Here is a 20327-nt window from a genome sequence, read left to right on the forward strand (position 1 = left end):
GTTGTAAGCTTCATGATGATGGGTTTGTGAAGGAGTAATTGGTGAGGTCTTTCATCTTACCTGAATTAATCATGATTTTTCCACACTCTGTCAACAGTTCATTATGTCTCTTCCTTCCTCTTTTCTTTCTTGGGATCTTGTTGGAGTGTCCTAGTGTTCCTTCCATTGACTTAACCCCTCTGTTCTCCTGTCTGTCATAGTTCCTTTTGACTCCGGCTGCCTTTGTTTGAGATCTTTGAAGGAATAGTTGTTGTACTCTGTCGAACTCCTCCTCTGGTAGAGTGTCAATCCCTTTGTTGGTTCCCTGCTCTAGAAACTTTTCTAGATCAATATTTTCCCTCTCAAGAATCTCCTGAAGGTTGTGGTACTTTGTACCAACTTCACTTGGGGTCACCTCATGGTCCTTGCCAAGTTCCGTAGTGCTTGGTAGATCCTCCTTTTGTTCATTATTTTCATGTATGATTTCCATACTATCATTTTTTTCCTTTTCTACCTAATTGTCCTCCATTTCCTTATCCGTTCCATTTCCCCCCTTCTTCGTCTAAAATCTCAAACTATTGTGACTTGACGGCTTGTTCTCGCTGGGTTTCTTTTGGTACTTTTTCCCCCTCCTTTCCCTCTGCCTCCCACTTTGGTGAAACCTTTAGGGTCTTTTCCTATGTTGGTTTTCAGATTGTCCTTCTTTTTTTTTGAATGGGCAGTCTCTGAAGAGGTGTCCATGTTCATGACATTTCCGGCATCTGGATGGGACATGTTCATAGTCTACCGCTTGTACCCATTCCTCATCATATACTTCTAAGATGACTTCATCCGGGAGTGCTCCCGATAGGTCCATTTCTACACATATGCGGGTGAAGGAGGTGTATTTACCTCTTAGAGTTTCCTCTGATATCTTAATGAAATGCCCTAATTTATTGCCTATAGATTTTAAGGATTCAGTCATCCAATAATCTAAAAGTAAGGATTATAGTCTAATCCATACGGGGACTAATGTGAACATTTCCCACTCCGGGACAAAGTTCATCACCCAAGGTCGCATGTAAAGGCCTGATGCAGCATAGAAGTAGGGTCCTCCTTCCAGTACTCTGTCTTTGTCCTCTAGGTTGGTGAAAACCACCGTGAAAAAACCCTTGGACCCAAGATGTAGATTTATTTCTCCCTTTGGGTTCTAGTTGTTTCTTATCCATTTGTACAGAGTCTTCTCCGTTGGCCATATGCCCATAAACTTACACATGACCGTGTAAGTCGCCACGTGATCCCTGTGCACCTATAGTGCAGGATCATTTAAGACCACCTGTGGTTTAATGTTTGTCTTGGGTTTGCGTTAGGTATAGAAAGTCCTTGTATATTCAAACTTCTAATTGTAATTTGCTAAAACAATATACTTGAATCTACTCTAGTCACCAACAGAAACAATTAAATAATCACGAAATCATGAAGCATACAAGAGAAATAATTTAATAAACACATTACATAATGATTTCTTGGGGAAAGCCACAACTAAAAACCCCTTCTATGTGTATATTACATTAATTAGAAAATATGAGAAGATTGCAATGCTTTGCTCAAGCCTGAGAAAGCTCTGCACTATCTTTGTCTATCTCACACTACGTCCTAGATAAGCCTAGGCCAATACTTGACCAAATTTCTGCTTCCCCAAGTCCCTATTTACTTTTGTTGTTTCCTTGGGAATTAAAACCTATTATTTAATTGTACAATCCATCATAGGCCTTCCTCTGAGTGCATGCACCACCTGTACAATTCAAATGACTATACAACTGATAGTTAATTGTCCCTGAACTAAAGTAGGAGACACTCTACATGACTCAAGCTAGACCCTCAACTCAAATTAACTAAACCAATTAAGTCAAATTAACATAGTTAACTCATACAAGTTGTCTTGTGATGTGGAATTACAATTTTTCTCCTAATTTAATTCAATGACAAAATTAAATTAAGATTTTCTTGTTGCATTTTCAACACTCCCTCTCGACAAGAAATGGAATTATATCTATCTCGATCAAGCACCTTTGGAATGTACTACTTGCAACACTTCAAATGTTGTTGTTGTTAAATGTGCATAGGAAAGATTAGATGGACCTCAATTTATATCTAATTTGGAGGCCCATACATGATACCACTTAAGAACGATAATATTCCTAGTTGGAAAAGAATGATCCCCTACAGTGGTTGTTTGTGGTGGCTTATGGCCTTATTCATGGGCACCAAGCTAAAAATTCCTCACTTAGGGCCTAAGGCCCTTGTTTTCACCCCATTATCATTTTTAAGGCCTTGATACATGTTGGCAGAACATAATACCATTAAAAAATAACTATATTCTAATCTAGAGATTAAATATCCCCTCAAAATATTATGAGTGGTACTTGGATGAATCATTCATATATGGGAAATAAGTCAATTTTTTTATGCAACAATTATTGTGAATGCTCTACAAATAATCTACTGTGTGTAATACCTCCTAATTGCACTCATAGTTTTATTTAGATTCCAAATTTATCCTCCTTAGGTTATGTATGATGGATAGATACCTCATCCATGGCCTTCAAGCATAAGAAGCATCATCAACAACCCAAGGAATTTAATTTCATTTCACCCATCTTAATTATTCCTAAACACACTCCTATGGTCTGTAATGCCTCCTACTAGTTCTAATGTAATTCATGAGGCCTTGTTCATGGTCATCAACCCACTCAGACTTGTATATGGTGTGTAATAGCTCATAACAACAATCTCATTTCTAGTGAGAGGCCATGTATACTAGGAAGTTATAACTTGGCAAGAGCCAAGACTTTAGGAGGGTGGGGGAGCCCTTAAGTATCACTATTCTATAGTTTTCTCATTTTTCTGGTATACTTTTTGCTCACTTTTGTCTAAAATCCAACAATTGCAAGTTGAAGCTTTGTAGCAGACAATCCAGATTCTACAATGTTAAACATATTCATGCATTCACAAGGTATGCGTGTGTATACACACACACTAATCATCCACATACTCACCAACCAAAACCAAACCCTCACAATCCAATGCCACCTTGAAAAACTTATCTAAAATTTGATTAAGTTCCCTCACAATTTGAGAGAAAGGTACATTTTCATGGCTTGAATATACTTACATATTTTGGCAAGCAAATGATGTAGATTCACTAATCCCAAGGTATTATTTACATTTTCTAATCAATGAAAATATTTGAATCTCAAAAAATTTGGAGCCAGTGAATACCACATAATGGAAAAATATATAACAATGTGAAAAGGGTTCCTAAATCTACCTTTGTATTGGCACTAAAACATGGAGCATAACACATATGGGAATAGTGATCGACGTTGAGGAAAAGAACAACCCTTACACCCCTCTTTGGAGGGTGGTCTAACTAGGTGTATCAAAGAAAACCTAATAGAGTTTCATAGTCAATAGCTGAAATTACAAGAACTTTGCCTTTAACTAGCTTGCACTAACTTTAAACTCTTCATAAAGATTAATCACAAGACAACAAGCCACAATATAATTTTAGTTTTTATCAAAGACTTGTATCCCAACTTGGTTGTATAAATACATGTGATGCCAAAAAGATTTTGAAGATCCAACCTTACCTTCCATAGCTACGAAATTACTAGATTAACTTTTACCCACAAAGCCACTTCTAAAATTACTAGGTTGGAAAATGTCTTTTAGTGTGAAATATCCATGTATGAAAGACATTCTCTGTTCAACCTAACCTAATAAATTATAAACAAATTATTATAATTACCAAATCACAAACTAAACTAAATTAGTATATAAAATCCATTATTTATGAGACAAAACACCCATCTTTAAATAACAACTTCACATCACATATTATATATCATATAATATTATATATTATAACATAAATAATAAAATAAAATATATCTGAAACTCAATTTTCATGAGGGAAAAAAAATATAATAAATAAAAAATATTCAATTCTATTGGGAAATTTAAAAATTGAAATATTTTAATGTTATTCCTAAATGATACATTTCACTTTACTAATGGCATTTAAAATTTATTTCCATAAATAAAAACTGTCACAATCTAAAAGCAAATTTCGTGTAATTTCTAAAATGTGACTATGAAGCTTACATCCATGCCCAGTCTCACGGAATTATCCTTGGCTTCGCAAGCTTCGGATCAGGCATCCCTCAGAAGTTCAGCGAAAAACCAAGCCATTTAGATAGGACAGTTGATGTTTTGATGCTGAGAACTTTCTATATTTGTTTATTGCCTTGCTCTTTCTGTTTAAGTTCTCTTAAAATATTGGCAGCTAATTGTAATGTTGCCTGGTAACTCCTAGTCTTATCCGTCTCCATTTCCAATCTCTCATTGCCATGTCGAGGGAGTTCATTACTGAACAATGTCTGCTGGGATGCAGGTCCTCGTTCAACTGGTTCAGTTTTCTGCTGTGAAGCAACTAATGATGTAATATTCTGATTATTATTTGGCTGATCATGCCCTGTTGATGTGATTGGAGCCGATGGAGAATGACCCGAAGTAGAAGCCCGAAATTTGTTTGTAAAACGAGATGCTAAGCTGGCAATTAGCTCAGGTGTCAAAGAAATGGCAGCAGGCTGTGTACCTGGTATCTGATTTGCCATTTCTGGAGAAGCAATTTGCTGAGTGTGCATACCATTTAAAGTTGAGAGTGATCTTGGCATATTGTCTGTTGCAGATTGAGTTGGATCCTCTTTCATGGGCATTTGGGTGGAGAAAGGAAACTGTTGTCTTTTATCATGAAGCTGTAGAGGACTCTGTGACAGCATTGTAGTCTGCTGCATAGCGTTGCCTTGTTGCGGAAACTTGAGCACAACACCAAAAATATGACTTCTGTCAGGTGCCTTGAGAACATGTTCTGAAAAATCGGAGGGAGGCACCAAAAACAACGGTGTGCCATCGCTAAACTCTGCAATACAAGAGCGGTTTTTGGAACTCATGAGCTCTAGATATTCCTGATAAGGTTCGGCGTCTTGGTCTGTTTCGGGCATAAAATAATACAATGCAAAGCCACATGTCTGGTAAAAGCGATCTGTGAGCATTGCCAGATCTGTCTTCTTATAGAAATTTAGTACTTCAGGACTGCATTCATGTCAAAGCACAATAAATCAACAACTTCAATTGCAAGTTAAAGTTTCCCCACCATTTATCGCAAAGCACAATAAATCAACAACTTCAATTGCAAGTTAAAATTTCCCCACCATTCAAAATCAACTTTCATATCTATACATATAAAATCAATAAACAATACCTAGACAATTACTCAAATGAAGGGGTGCCAGATTACTTACAATTTAGCTTCAAAGCTTTTGCTTACTGAAATGCATCGTGCTTTGCAAACTGGCATCCCGCATTTAGCAATTGTCCCTTGCCAGAAACAACTTCCCTCTACAGCTCCATAACAATCTTCCTGGCCGGTTCTAGCAGCGGAACTGGGGGTTAGCAATGGTTCCACGCCAACTGGAAACTGATCATGGCTACCATTTCCATTTGATCCCGGATTTACTGTCTCACCCATATTCTGATTGTCATTCCCTGTATTGACTTGCTGTGAAACTTCCCCATAACTTCGTCGCCAAATGTTGTTGGGCACAGGCCCACTACCCATTTCTGCTGGTATGGACGTGCTAGTACCTGAAGCTCCTGTTATTGGCAAACCTTCATCTATTCTTGCCCTTTTTGAATCCCTCTCTGAAACATTTTCATCCCAAGCATTAATTCGTAGATGCTTAACAGGGGCAGATTTACTCCAATTGCCAGGCGCAGAACTATTTATATCTGCAGGATCAGCAAATTTATGAGACGTGAACGCTGATGTTGGCAAAGGAACATTTCTGAGTGTTTCAGTTCCATGCAAATTTGTTTGTGAAGGAGTAGTGGAACCAATGACCTGGGGTGGCTTACTCCAATTACCAGGACCAGGACCAAGACTAGTTATATTGACTGCATCAGAAAATTGATGAAACGTAGGCATTGCTGTTGGTTTACTCCAATTGCCAGGCCCAGAACTATTTATATTGACACGATCAGAAATTTTGTGAAACGTCGGCGCTGGTGTTGGCAAAGAAACCCTTGTTAGGGTTTCAGTTCCATGCAGATTTCTTTGTGGAGGAAAAGTGGGACCAATGGTGCTTACCCGCTCAAACCCTTCAACAGAACCAAACTGTGATCCACTGCCAGATGGAGATGGACCTCCACGTGGAAGGGATGGAGACATAACTTTATGATCAGCTACAGGCCCATTCTCACCATTTGAATAAAGAACTTGTATCCTAGGGTCATCAAAAAGCCTTCCTTGGATGCCATCTTTTGTGCGCCTAGCTTCTTCTGCACTTCGAAATTCAACTAATGCATGGTGCGTTGTTGGAAAAATTCTTATGCACTCTATCTCGCCGAAAAGAATCAGAGCATTGTAAAGCCTTTGCTCATGGATTGGAATACAAGGCGGAAACCCTATCCATAAAATTTTTGTTACAGCACTGCTCTGTACTTCGTTTGAATTTTTGACGATTGACATGGCTTCCGCCCTTCTGGTATCGAAGAGCTGATGATCGCAACAAGCGACTGAATTAAATAGTAGAAGGTATATAATATATTTATAATAGAGTCATAAGGGATTCCCAAATGGATTCACCGTTAGGTACACATCGGCTCGAAAGAAAACTAATTACATAAATTAATTTTGTTGACTTTTTCAAATTAAAAACCACTTGAAATATTTCAATACCCCATTTTAAGTTAAGCAAGCGCCAGAGTGATGATGTTAGTTAAAAAACACAAAGGATCTCTTTGTGCAAACAAGGTTCCATAAAGATAACGTCACCATTAACTTTTCAAAACATTGGTAATGTATTGATTTCGTCAAAATAAAATAAAATAAAAATAATGTTAGGTAAAGTTATTATTATTTTTTTATTAATTTTTTTCGGTATTTATTATTATTTTTATTAAGTTTTGTTGGGTAGTTGAAAGAAATTTGAAATAAAAATAAAAATAATCATAAATTAAATTAAAAATAAAATTGAGAATAACTCAATATTAAAATAATAACTTACTTGGTCAAATAATAACTTACTTGCTCAAAGAGATTTAATGTCTTTGTATTTACAAAGAGATTTGATCCCTCTCAGAGCTTGGTAGGGCGAGAGTCAAGATAGATCTAAGTTAGAGTTAAGATAGATCTAAGCTGGTGTTAAGTTGAGGTCATAAAAATCCATTCTATTTAACAAGAAAGTTGTAACTAGTGCATGAGAGGGAGAAAAACATCAATTCTAACATCTTGTTAAAAATAAGATAAACAATTAGAATTAAGATAATGAAACAATATTTTAATGATTATAAAAATCATTTGAATTAAATGACACAAATATGAATTTAAATTTTATATATATAAGACATTCTTCCAAAATGGAGGCATCTCTTCTAGAAAGGGAAAAGGGTTATGGTTGGCCCACATAATTAAGAAACATACCCTAACCATAACACAATAAAGTATATTAAGTGGGTTTAATGGGTGTATCAATGTACAACCCAAGTCAACACATAAGGGCCTCAACTAATGTAATGTGGCCATAATCTTCTTTAAGAGGGAGTTATGGTTGCTCCATATAATGAAGAAATATATTCTAAGCTTAATACAATAAAATATAATTAGTGGGTTTAATGGGTGTAAACATACCGACTCACAAGATGTACGAGGGCTTCCACTAATGGCATGTGGTTATAAGTGAAGATTAGTAAAAATATCTCAAACACAATGTAATAATATATATTTATTGGAAGTTAGTTTTCATGGATTAGAAATTCAGGGGAACCATTACCATAATTTGTGATGTGCATGCTTGTATTTCTCGCTCTCTTCAAATTTTAGCTAGATATGAAAGAATAGGTAAGCATGGACTTTCTAATGAGAGTTCTTTTTACACTTGAAACATTAGGTTGGTGTCAACTACAAAATTAAAAGTCTCAAGAACAAGAGAAAGACACGATATTCCCATTGAGGGAGAATTTCTCTATAATGCTATATTGGGAACTTATTTCTAATAATATCATGTTGAGAAAGACATGCCATGTGGATGGATTATGTGTTATCACTTACAATGGGTTTAACTAAGGAACACTATCATGTAGCATGATTGCTTTTAAATATTAGAGATTACAATGTATGTAAGGAATAAAAATGTGTGTGTGTTTGTGCGTGCGCGTTTTATGTTAAGATCACTAAAATTTTGGTTTGAAGGGCATTGATAAGAATGAGAATCATAAATTTATGTTGTGATGATCAATGGATTGATTTTCCAAGTGCATATGATAACAATAACAATTAATATCCATTGGGACCATAATTAGTCCATTGGACCTCAAAAAAGGTAATGATTACTTAGATTCCTTTAGAATCTCAAAAGAAATAAGAGAAGAATTTCAAGATTACCATAGTGTTAATGACTTAGGAGGTTAGGAAAACTAGTATTATAAAACATATTTTGAATTGAGTTCTAATTTGTGTGAATGTAGGGCATTGTAGGAGAAAGTGTATTTTGTCTTCAATCCTCTTAGTTTCATAAAGATGATAGATTCTTGCATCCCATGGTGTTTTGTTAATTTTGTGCTAACTATAGAAACTCAATGTTTATGCCTTGTAATGGGATAATAAGTGGCATGCTTATTATTGTTAAAGGAGTTGTATTGATGGTGATGGTTACATGGTTCATGCAAGAGTTGTGTCATGTTGAAGTGCATGGAGTCCCAGAGAAAATAGATGATCATAATGTCTTCATGATAACTCATTTGAATTAAAACAAATTTGGTCCAAAAACAAGTCTACTAAGGAATTATAAAATAATTCCTAGATTGGGTCTAGATTGGATCATTGTATTATTTTTCATATATCTCAATGCTTTCATAGTGGAAAAAATGGAGGAATAAACTCATAAGACCATTTTTACTAGTGAGATCCAATTTGGAAAATTAAGGCTTGATCAAAAGAAGTTTGAGGAATTAAATAACATTTTTTTGTGTTATAATATTTCCTCTTAAGTGTAGAACCTTCTAATGTTGTTATTTAGTAGATACCTTTTCAATGACTCTAGAATATCCTCAGTCGAAATCTTTATGCAAAATTTATTCCACCTAGAAGTTAACCTTCTTGACCACCATGATTCGAGAGGATGCCATGTCAGCCACCAGTATTCATGGAAAAGGGGCTATACATGTGATGATGATGAATAAGATTCTAGAAGATTCAATATTGTAACGATAGTTAAGGGTTGACAGAGTCAAACCTAACCACTAGTATGCTATCACATAGTATTATAATTGGACAACTAGGAGGAAAAGGGTTTCCATTCTATTTGAGTACATTTTATTCCATAAATAAGTTGAGTAGGCAAGAGTAGATAGGGAGAGAAGAAACAAAGAGGGTTTTTCCATTGTAGTAGCCCATGGGCCATAGGTTTCACTTCTTTGTACTTGCATCCATTTCCTTTCAAAGAAAGAGAGCGAAGTGATCTTAACTTCTAGTTGGGTTTCTCCCCAAATGGTTTCCTAGGTTATATCTTACATTAATTTATGGTTTGTGAGTTTTATTTCATTATCCTCCAATTTTTTCCAATTTTATATATTGTATGAACAAGCATAACATAATAATTAATGAATCCATAAATATAAGGAAAAATAAACCCTTATAGTGTATTATTGAAGTACGATAAAAATTCATTATTAAAGTCAATTTGGGCTACCTTGGGTGGTTGGGAGGAACTATTATTACTCTCCTCTCCTAGGTTCAAATTCTAATTAGTGATATGATAAGCTTTAATGTCTTGATGAATATTATTGTAATGACTTAGAGTCTAAGAAACCTACTCTTAAATTAGTATAATTGTAAATTGTCCTAGGATCAACAACCCATTCTTAACCCATTCTTAGCTTCCAACTAAAAACATATTTAAAAAAAAATGACAAATAAAAAATACATTATTAATATATAATAAAATAATATATATATATATATATTTAATAATTTATTTTATATAATAGTTTTATAATATACTAATTTTTAATAGTAGTAATATATAATGAAAATTTTTATATCCAATTGAATTATGATCATTGAATGAAGTTTTTGAAATTATATTGGTTATTAAATTTCTATTTTAATCCGTATAATTTTTTTTATATAGTTTATTTTAATTTTAAATTTATTTGTATAATATTTTAGTAAGTTTGAAGATAAAATATTTATCTATGTAAATAACATATTGTTGGAATATATAGTTAGGTTCGATCTTTATACTGACATGTAATCATGATTTTATGTATTTGATGTAAATAGAAAAATAAATTTATTATTGTTATTCTTTAGGCATGAGTTTCATGCTCAAGGGAAATCTATTTTTAAGTCAAGCACTCATTGAGTGTTTCTAGGGTTTGTCATTGAGTCTACAAGTCAATTAAGTCATTGTCATGTATTGAAGGCCCATTTGGGAATGTTACATATTGAAAATAAAATGTATTTGAGCCAAAAGACCCTCCAATACCTTCTCAAGATGCAAAGATCAAGACATCTTATGTGAAGGGACAAGTTGGCCTAAAGATAGCAATTTGTATCCCTTAAAAGCCTATAAATAAGAAGGAACTAGATATCATTTGGACACACACAGAAGCAAATTCGATCGACAAAATATAGAAGTTGGAAAAGGACGAGAAAGAAGAAGAAGAGAAAGATCAAAGTTTTGGGCCTCTCTCTCTCTCTCTCTCTCTCTCTCTCTCTCTCTCTCTCTCTCTCTCTCTCTCCTGTAAGGTTTTCTGCAGTTGTTGGGCTATTCAAAGTGTTGGAAACTTGTTGTGTAGACATTTGGTGACAGAATTGCAACTGCTCAAGAAATTTAATCTAAAATCAAGAGATACAATTCTAATCTACCGATCTGTGGAAAGTAATTCACAATTTAGAACAATAATCTCAGATAAGCAGTAAGAAATAAGACACATGCATAATATTTTTTCTAGGGGAACCCAACTGGGAAAAACCCCTCACTCCTCTTTGCTTTAATCAAATGAATATATATATGTATTACAAATGCTTACTTGCACTAACCACAACTTGTGAGTGAATAAAATTTCTCTCTGCTCAATGAGAAGTTCTAACCCAGACTTTGTTAATTTCTACTTCTGCTTGAGCCCCTATTTCCTTGCACAAATATTGAAGAATTAGCCCCTATTTTTCATGACTTTTCCTCAAATTGATTGTGCAATTCCCAAGGTTTGATCATTTGATTGCATGCAACAGCTGTACACTTGAACTAGTTTACAACTACTTGTTACACTGCCTTGGAATCTCCACCATAGCTAAGAACTCAAATTATTTTCTTGCACTAGCTATTTTAGAATGATTAATCAGTTAACTGGATGATCACTAAGTTAGACAGTTAACCCATTGCACAGCTGACCTTCCACTAGTTCCTCCAATTGTTAGAACTATTTTAACTGAACACAACTGGATATAACTTATCTTGATTACCAAAATTCAGCAATCACACATTCTTAATTAAATTCCAATCCCTCTAACTCAAATTTACTTAGCTAACTATGTGACAAGTTCCATGTCACACAAGTTAACTGCATCCAATTTGTCTACTAATGTGGAAGTTCAAATTTTCTCAATTTGACCAAGGCAAAGTCAAATTGAGAATTTATTGCTACACTTCTCAACACTCCCTCTCAGTAAGAAAGGGATTATTAACCACACCTATCTTGCACCTATGGAATTCAAACTTCCCTCTTGAAAAAGCCTTTGTCAATAGGTCAACATCTTGTTCCTCTGTCAGAATGTATTGTAGCAACATTATCCTCCTTTGTGCACAATCCCATAAACGATGATAGTAGATATCTATATTCTTGGATAAATCATGAAATACCAAATTCTCAAAGAGATTAATACAACTTCGATTATCACAATAGATCATAGTTATATCCATCATCTGACCAAAAAATACCATAAGTATCTTTCTCATTTAAATTGCCTCACATGATGCTTGACTTATAGACATGTATTTTTCTCCTGCTGAGTTGAGCACCATAGATCTTTGCTTCTTGTTGTACTAGGAAATTTCTGCAGACCCAATAGTAAAAATTCCAACTGATGTACTCTTTCATTCACATGGACACCCTAGCCAATTTGCGTCTGTGAAGCCACATAGCTTCACTCCCTTTGTTTGTCCGTACCATAATCCATATATGGTAGTGCCTCTGAGGTACCATAAAACATGCTTAGTTTCCTTCCAATACAATTTGGTCACCATAACCATAGCTTGGCTAAGCTAGTTGATTACATAACACATGTATGGTCGTGTTCACAAGAAAAATCAATGAACCCACTAACTGTTGATAAATGGTAGCATCCTCTTCTTCACCTGAAGTGGAAATCTCCTTTCTCCAGTTGGTTTCTAGAGATGTCTCCATGGGTTTAAAACTATCCATACAAAATATTTGCATTATCTCAGTGGCATACTTGCCTTGAAACACAAACAATTCCACATCACCTTTCTATAATTCTAGCCTGAGGAAGTAGTCCATGAGACCCATGTCCGTCATTTCAAATTCCCTTGAAAGGTCCTCCTTGCAAGATCAGATCAAGTTCTAATCACCTATTACTATTAAACCATTGACATATAAAACAATGATAAGCAATTTACCTTCTACCAAAACATGATAGAGGTTCGAATTTGCTTCAATTTTGTTGAAGCCCAAACTAGTGAGATAACTGTCAATCTTGGTGTACCAAGCACAAGGTGTCTGTTCGAGACAATACAATACTCACCTGAATTTTCACACATGAGACACTTGATAAAATGTATAAAAACCTTCTATTTTCTCAGTGTACACTTCCTCCTTAATAAATCCATTGAGAAATGTTATTTTTACATCCATCTAGTGGATCTTCCACCGCATTTGCATAGCTAGTTCAAGAATTGATCTAATGGATGAATACCTTGCTATGGGAGCAAAGATTTCCTCATAGTGAATTCCCCCAACTTGGGAGAATCCTTTGGCCACAAATATGGCCTTATACTTCTATATGCCTTCGTTTTCTACATGCTTAAATTTGAAAATCCATCTCGAACCCACAACTGATTTATCCGCTAGTCTTGGGACCACTTCCTAAACATTGTACTACATGATGGATTCATAATATTCCACAATTGCATCAACCCAAACAGGTTTCTCAACTTCCCTGGTTCTTTTCCTCCCTTCTCTGGATGGTTCTGCTTGAGTGGATTTCTTCGCTCTCTTCTCTTGTATTTGTGGTTACTCCCCAACATGTTGAGGCTCCTCCTTTGGAGCTAAAATTTCCTCTTCTGTTAGGATATGAAGCTCCCTCTCAAGAGAGCACCACATCACTTTCTCCTAATTAAAATTTACAGCCCTTCGCACAATTTTCATTCTGAGGGAAGGTAAGTAAACAAAGTAATTGTGTGGAGTTTTGATGTAACCAACAAAAAATCTCAACTCTCCAGTTGGCTCAAGTTTCTTCCTTGAATATTTGGAGACATGGCAATAAACAAAGACTCCAAAAATTCTAAAATGTGACACATTCAACTTTCTCTCGTTAAAGTCTCCTCCAGTGTAATCATACCAAGAATTCGATGAGGAATCAAATTATGAAATTAGATTGTCATGTTACATGCATCTTCCCACAAATGCAGTGGTATGCCTTGGTCATATAGCATAGCTCTCGTAGCTCCCACAATTCTCTAATTATTCTTCTCAGCTACCCCATTCTGCTATGGGTTGTGTGGTGATTTCATCTCTCTTTGAATGCCTCTTTCGCATAAAAATCCTTGAAGTCATTCAAAACATATTCCTCTCCATTGTCGCTCCTGAGAGCCTTCACCTTCTTGTCAGCCTCTTTCTCAAGTAGTTCCTTGAATTCTACAAAATTTGAGAATGTCTCATCCTTCTTCCACATGAAGAAGATCCAACACTTCCTTGAGTAATCATCAATAAAAATAATAAAATATTTGTATTTGGCAGTGGAGGTTATCGAGAAAGGTCCATAAACATCAGAGTGGAATTTTTCCAAGACTACATGTGCTTTATTGTCTTGTTCATGGAATGTGGATTTCACATACTGCCCTAAAGTACAAACCTTACATACATCCCACTGCTCAAGTGAGCCTTTGGGAAGGCCAATGGTTATTTGCTGCATAATTTTCAGGGTGCCATGATGCAAATGGCCCAATATTTTGTGCCAAAGTTCACCGACATCGTGGCTCTGCATTTTCTCTACCTTACTACTTAATGTAGCACAATCTTCCACATCTAGCTTGTACATATTCTTCACAAACACCTCGATCTTCTTCTCATGTATAGTGGCTATGTGTTTTAGGAATGATTTCCCTTTACTAAATATCACATCATAACCATGGTATTCCAAAACTGCTACAAAAATGAGATTCTTCTTTAGGCCTGGAAAAAACATGACATCTTTGAGGCGAAGAGGGGATCCTGACTACCTCTTAAAGGTTGTTGTACAAAGCTTGGTAGCACTGTACCTTCCTTCATCCCCAATCTGAATATGCATGTGGAGATCTTTCTCCTCCAGGTCAGTAAAAAACTCTCTACACCTTATAATGTGGAATGATGCACCTGAGTCCAAGTACCACACACTCCCCATCATAGTGCTAGCCATGCATGTGATAAGGGTGAAGTCTAGCTCAAACTATGAAGAAAATGCTTCACCTACTACTTCTCTTGAGTTATTATTGCTATAATATTTGTGTGGGCACTTTGTAGAATAGTGCCTGAATTCATGACAATTGAAGCATTTTATTTTGGACAAGTTTTTCTTCTTACAACCTTGGCTGGATTTTGGTTTGGTTTGAAATTTCTTCCCTTTGCCCTTCTTTCCTTTTCCAGCCAATGCAAAATTTTCTTCATACTCTGCCCTTGATGAAATTCCATCTCTGGCATTCTATCTGATCTCTTCTTGTACCAAATCAGACCACAACCTTCCCAATTTGGTAATTTATCCCTGTGGTTAACCGAGTTCTGGTAGATTTTCTAGCTTTAGGGAAGGCCTAGAAGAGCTAGGCTCACTAGGTCATCTTCTGCAACATTCACACCAACCTCTCCAAGCTCATCCTAAACTTGTGTAAATCTAGTGAGATACTGCAGAATAGTGTCATTATTCTACATCTTGATATTTCGAAGTTTGTCTTTGAGGGCCAACTTTATGAGTTCACTACTATTCTCAAATAGCTATGTCATTTCCTTTCAAATTGTGAAAGGAGTTTCTTTCCCATGGAGATTTGAGACAATGCGGTCTCGTACTCCCTCCAATATTATTCTTCTCCTCTTGGCTACATCTTTATTTCATTAGGCTAGGTTTTGGGCATCCGATTCTACTGGTTTTGCAACATATCTCTTGATGTGTTGTAGCAAGCTAGTTTCATCAAGCACTGCCTCCATGTGATCCTTCCATGAAATGAAATCCGAGCTACCTTCCAAGGCATACTCTAATCTCAGTCTATTGAAGGCAATTCTTCCAACTCCGAAGATATCTTACTACACTAAAGCTGCAAATTCGAACCTCTTGAGGAATGACTTATAAATTCCTACTCTAATGTGAATCATGTTGTGATACCATGTATAAAATTGGTGTTTAATCTAAAATGAACAAACACAATTATACTTTACTGATATGTAGAAATTAATTCACAAATTCAAAAAAAAACTCAAACATCAATAAGAAATAACACACATGCACAATAGTTTTTCAGGGGAACCCAATTGGAAATAACCGCTCAAGCCTCTTTACATTAATCATATGAATAGGGATGTATTACAAATTCTTTCCTACATTAAGCACAACCTGCAAGTGAATAACCTATCTCTTTGCTCAATGAGAAGCTCTAACCTAGACTTCGTCAATTTATGCCTCTGCTTGAGCCCCTATTTCCTTTCACAATTTGTAAAGAATTAATCCCTATTTTTTAGAAAATTTCCTCCAATTGATTGCGGAATTCCCAATATTTTATCATTTGATTGCATGCAACATCTGTACACTCGAACTAGTCTACAACTTCTTGTTACACTGCCATGGAATCTCCATCACAACTGGGAACTCGAATTTTCTACATGCATTAGATATTTTAATTTGATTTATAAGTTAACTAGATGATCACTAAGTTAGACTGTGATCCCATTGCACAATTGGCCTTCCACTAGTTCCTCCAACTATTAGAACTAGTTTAATTGAGCACAACTAGATATAATTGAACTAGATTACCAAAATTTAGCAATCACACATGCTTAATTGAAATATAAGCCTTATAACTTGAATTTACTGAGCCAACTCAGTGAAAAGATCCATATTACACAATTTAAATTCATCCAAGTTGTTTGCTGACGTGGAAATTCAAATTGACTCAATTTGACCAAGGAAAAGTCAAATTGAGACTTTCTTGTTGCACTTCTCAACATGTTGGGCATATCGAAGTTCTATAAAGTTGCTAGGAAAGTTGAAGTGCTGGAAAGTTGCTCGACAAGTCAAAGGGTTGGAAAGTTGCTGGAAAAATCAAAGTGCTAAAAAATTATTAGGAAAGTCAAAGTGTTGGAAAGTTGTTGGACAACTTGAAGTGTTGGAAAGTTGTTGGTAAGTTCAAAGTGCTGGAAACTTGTTGGGCTAGCCAAAGTGCTGGAAATTTATTGGGCAGGTTATATTTTTACAAGAATCTATTGGGTCGAAGTTGCAGAATAACCTATTGGGTCAAAGTTACAAAAGAATCTATTGGGTCAAAGTTGCAGAAGAATCTACTGGGTTGAAGTTGCAGAACAAAATGTTGGGTCAAAGTAGTAGGAGAATTCGTTGGAGGAAAAAATTGCAAAAGTTTCTAGAAGAAAAGGTTTCACTTGGTCTTGGATAAGGTTCATAGGTGTTGGAATTCATCAATTGAAGTTCTATAATAAGAGAAGAATTCTTATAGTTTTCCCTCTTAAGTGGACAATTTTGTCCCGAACTGATTTCCTACATCTTGTCTCATTGTTCTATATGGTTTGTTAGCTGTTTGATGATAAGAACATAACAATAATAAATTTGAAGAATAATCTAATCAAGATAAGTAAAAATACATCATAAGAAATTATCAAAGTAAGATAAATTACCTAATCTAGCTGCCCTAGATTTCTCAACATGGAATCAGAGCTAAGGTGATGAGATAAGGAAATAAAACTTGAAGAAGGACCATCATAATAAGTATTTATAAAGGGAGGACATCAAACCATCAATAAGGATGCTTAAGGTTTGATGCACAAGAACATCATCTGGGAATCATCAAGAAGGACTAACCCTCTCATCATCTTGAAGGAAGTAAGGAGTATCAAAGAAGACCTCAAAACCCTATCTCATTAGGTTTTCTGCACTTGAATAATTCTTAGGAACCTCGAACAATAAGCATCTCAAGGAGAATAATACCTCAAGGATGCTACCTCAACTCAAATAAGTACCACATTTTGAAGCATCTTGAAGTCTCTACATTCAAGGGAAGTAGGAAGAAGCATTTCCATCGTCATCAAGGAATCAAGGTGATCTCCCTCCCTTTGAGTCAAGGATCACTTTCAAAGCATACTTGAAGGAAGGAATATTCATCAAGAAGACATATTCCATGATCAACATCATAAGAAAATAATTAAGTTGAATATTTCATCATCTAGGAGTATCTTCACTTGACAAGTAATTACCTCTAAATTTATGTTTGAATCTTCCATGAAAAATGACTTCATTTTCCAAGGAAAGAAAAAAATTGATTGGGTCATCAAACTTTCTTGCATGGAAGAATAGGATGGATTTCATCCTCATGGAAAATGAATTCATTGGACATGTTAAGGGTTTAATTGTCTAACCACCAAAGGAAGAAGCTCAAGCTCTAGCGAAGTATATGAAGGGGGAAATAAGGGCTTAAAAAATATGTATAGAATCAATCAAGTATTCTCTCATCCATTATGTAGAAAAATTAGAGAAGTCAAAATATATTTATAACACATTGATATAATTTTTCTTTGTAAGCACTGTAGGAGAAGTGATATCATTAAGAACCAATCTCTACAATATGAAGATATCAAAGGAAGAAGGAATAGCCTCATAATGTATGAGGGTGTCAGAAATACAAGACAAACTGCAAGAGTCGGGGAAATAATGTTCGATACAGAAATGACCACCGTAGTGCTTAATGCATTACCTGATGAATGTGGAAATTTCATATCAAGCATCTATGTAAAGAAGGAAGCCACCCTATTCAGTGAACTTTGGTCATTATGTAATATCAAAGAAACTAGGTTGAAGGAAAAATGTGACATGGGACCAATCGAGCAAGTACAAGCATTTGTTTCCATGGCCAAGAGGAAAGGAAAATTTGGTAAAAGGAAGGAAATCAATATGTCAAATATCCAATGCTATGTTTGTCATGAATATGGGCACTACAAGAGAACTTTTCCTAAACTCAAGAAGGACAACAAAAAAAGAGGAAGGGATGAAGCCCATGTTACTGAAGAAGTGGAAGAAGCTAAAAACAAAAAATCAAAGGAGGAGGAAGTGAAAGAGCTCTACTATGACTGAGATAATCTCCTTCACTATGTTCTTTTGAATTTTTATGGAAGATAGCTATCAAGATAGGAAACATTGCTAGTACAATATGATGCATTAGGAGATGACATCATATAAAAATCATACAATTAAAGAAAGAGCTCATGACATTGTTGTACAAGCTTGGAAGGATAGTTGAAGTACATGTAGGTTTCAACCCCGTATAGAAATTACCTGCATATGAATTCTAAAACACAGAAAATAAACAATGTGAGAGCATAACACATAAAACACATATACACATAGATTTTTCCCTGGATCCCAAAACCAGGATTACCAGCTTGATTTTTCATTATATTCCTTTCAATGTTACAATAGTTATTTATACATGCCAAAGCATCCAAAACCATGGACCGAAAACCATCGTGTCCAAAACCATGTACAAAAATCATGCAGAAAACCATAGGTGGCTCCACCCAACCTAACATAGTGTCCCAAACCAAAATTTTCCGGGGTGCTGCCTCAGACCCCATAGATTGGAGTTACTTGCACCCCTCAAACCCCCTATGACCCCCCCGCTACGCAATCAGTGCAATGAAGGGGGGAGCTCCGCCCCCCCTCTAACTCCCTGTTTAACTACGTGGGCTAGTTGTGGAAAGAATATAACAGAACCCAAAATTCTCCCACTTGTTGTTTCTTTTCGGAGGGGGCCACAAGAAAGCTTAGTCATTTATCCAGCCCTGCAATGCCCATTGTTTCTCTACATCAAGAGAAATTCTCAGAGCTCACAGATTTTGTCAATGCATCTGTAGTAATCTTCAAATTTTCCACCTTTACCAACAACACCTTTTTGTCTTCTATCATATCCCTCACAAAGTGATACTGAACATCAATGTGCTTTATCTTTGAATGATATGCAGGGTTATTTTCCAAGAAAATCGCACTTTGGCTATCACAATCTATCCTTATAACTCCGTCTACTAACCCCATACTTCAACATAATCTCTGCAACCAAACTGCTTCCTTGCTTACATGAGTGGCTGCCATGTATTCTGCCTCTATAGTTGATAGTTCCACTACAGATTGTTTCTTACTCATCCAACTGACTGCACCTCCAAATAGGTTAAACACATATCCACTTGTAGATCTTCTCTGATCCAGATCTCTAGCCCAGTCTGCATCAAAAAAGCCATGAATATCCAACACTCTGTCCAATCCTGGTCCTTGGTAGAACAAACCATAATCACTAGTGCCACGAAAATACCTGAAAACTTGCTTCACTGCTATCCAATGCTCCTTTCCTGGTTTTGACATAAACCTGCTCAATACTCCCACTGCATGTGCAATGTCTGGTCTAGTATAGACCATCACATACATCATGCTACCAACTGCAATTGCATATGGAACACAGGACATATCTTCTTCGTCTTCTTATGTCTTGGGACATTGTTTAACAAATAACTTTACACCTACAGGAATCGAACCTTCACTAGTTTACTATCCTGCATATTAAACCTCTGCAATATTGTCTTGACATACTTCCTCTGGTTTAAACAGAGTTTCCTCTTTGCCTGATCTCTTTTAATTTACATGCCCAAATTATATTTTGCATCACCAAGATATTTCATGTCGAATTTGGAGGATAATTGGGTCTTCAAATCCTAGATAATTTCTTTGTCATTTCCAACTAGCAACATATCATCTACATACAAGACTA

General features: G+C 35.7%; 1 protein-coding gene across 1 annotated transcript; it reads right to left on the bottom strand.

The window, feature by feature from the left end:
• Positions 1-4250: 4250 nt before the first annotated feature.
• LOC149153895 (flowering time control protein FPA-like) lies at positions 4251-6550 on the bottom strand. The gene is made up of 2 exons (XM_089443967.1): positions 5325-6550; positions 4251-5115 (listed from the first exon to the last, which is right to left on the bottom strand). The coding sequence occupies exons 1-2, from the start codon at positions 6548-6550 to the stop codon at positions 4251-4253; spliced, it is 2091 nt and encodes a 696-aa protein (XP_089300093.1).
• Between the last annotated feature and the right edge of the window lie 13777 nt (positions 6551-20327).

Source organism: Pinus tabuliformis, chromosome 9, assembly GCF_031772625.1.
Source record: "Pinus tabuliformis cultivar Carrire ecotype Pingquan chromosome 9, CPIR1, whole genome shotgun sequence".
Classification (NCBI taxonomy): Eukaryota; Viridiplantae; Streptophyta; class Pinopsida; order Pinales; family Pinaceae; genus Pinus; species Pinus tabuliformis.

What these genes read in the sequence shown, in the direction of transcription:
- LOC149153895 (XM_089443967.1), bottom strand. Translation starts at nt 6,550, where the DNA reads ATGTCAATCGTCAAAAATTCAAACGAAGTACAGAGCAGTGCTGTAACA. An exon ending in AAAAGCTTTGAAGCTAAATT is followed by an intron (nt 5,116 to 5,324) that starts GTAAGTAATCTG and finishes ACATGAATGCAG; the next exon opens with TCCTGAAGTACTAAATTTCT.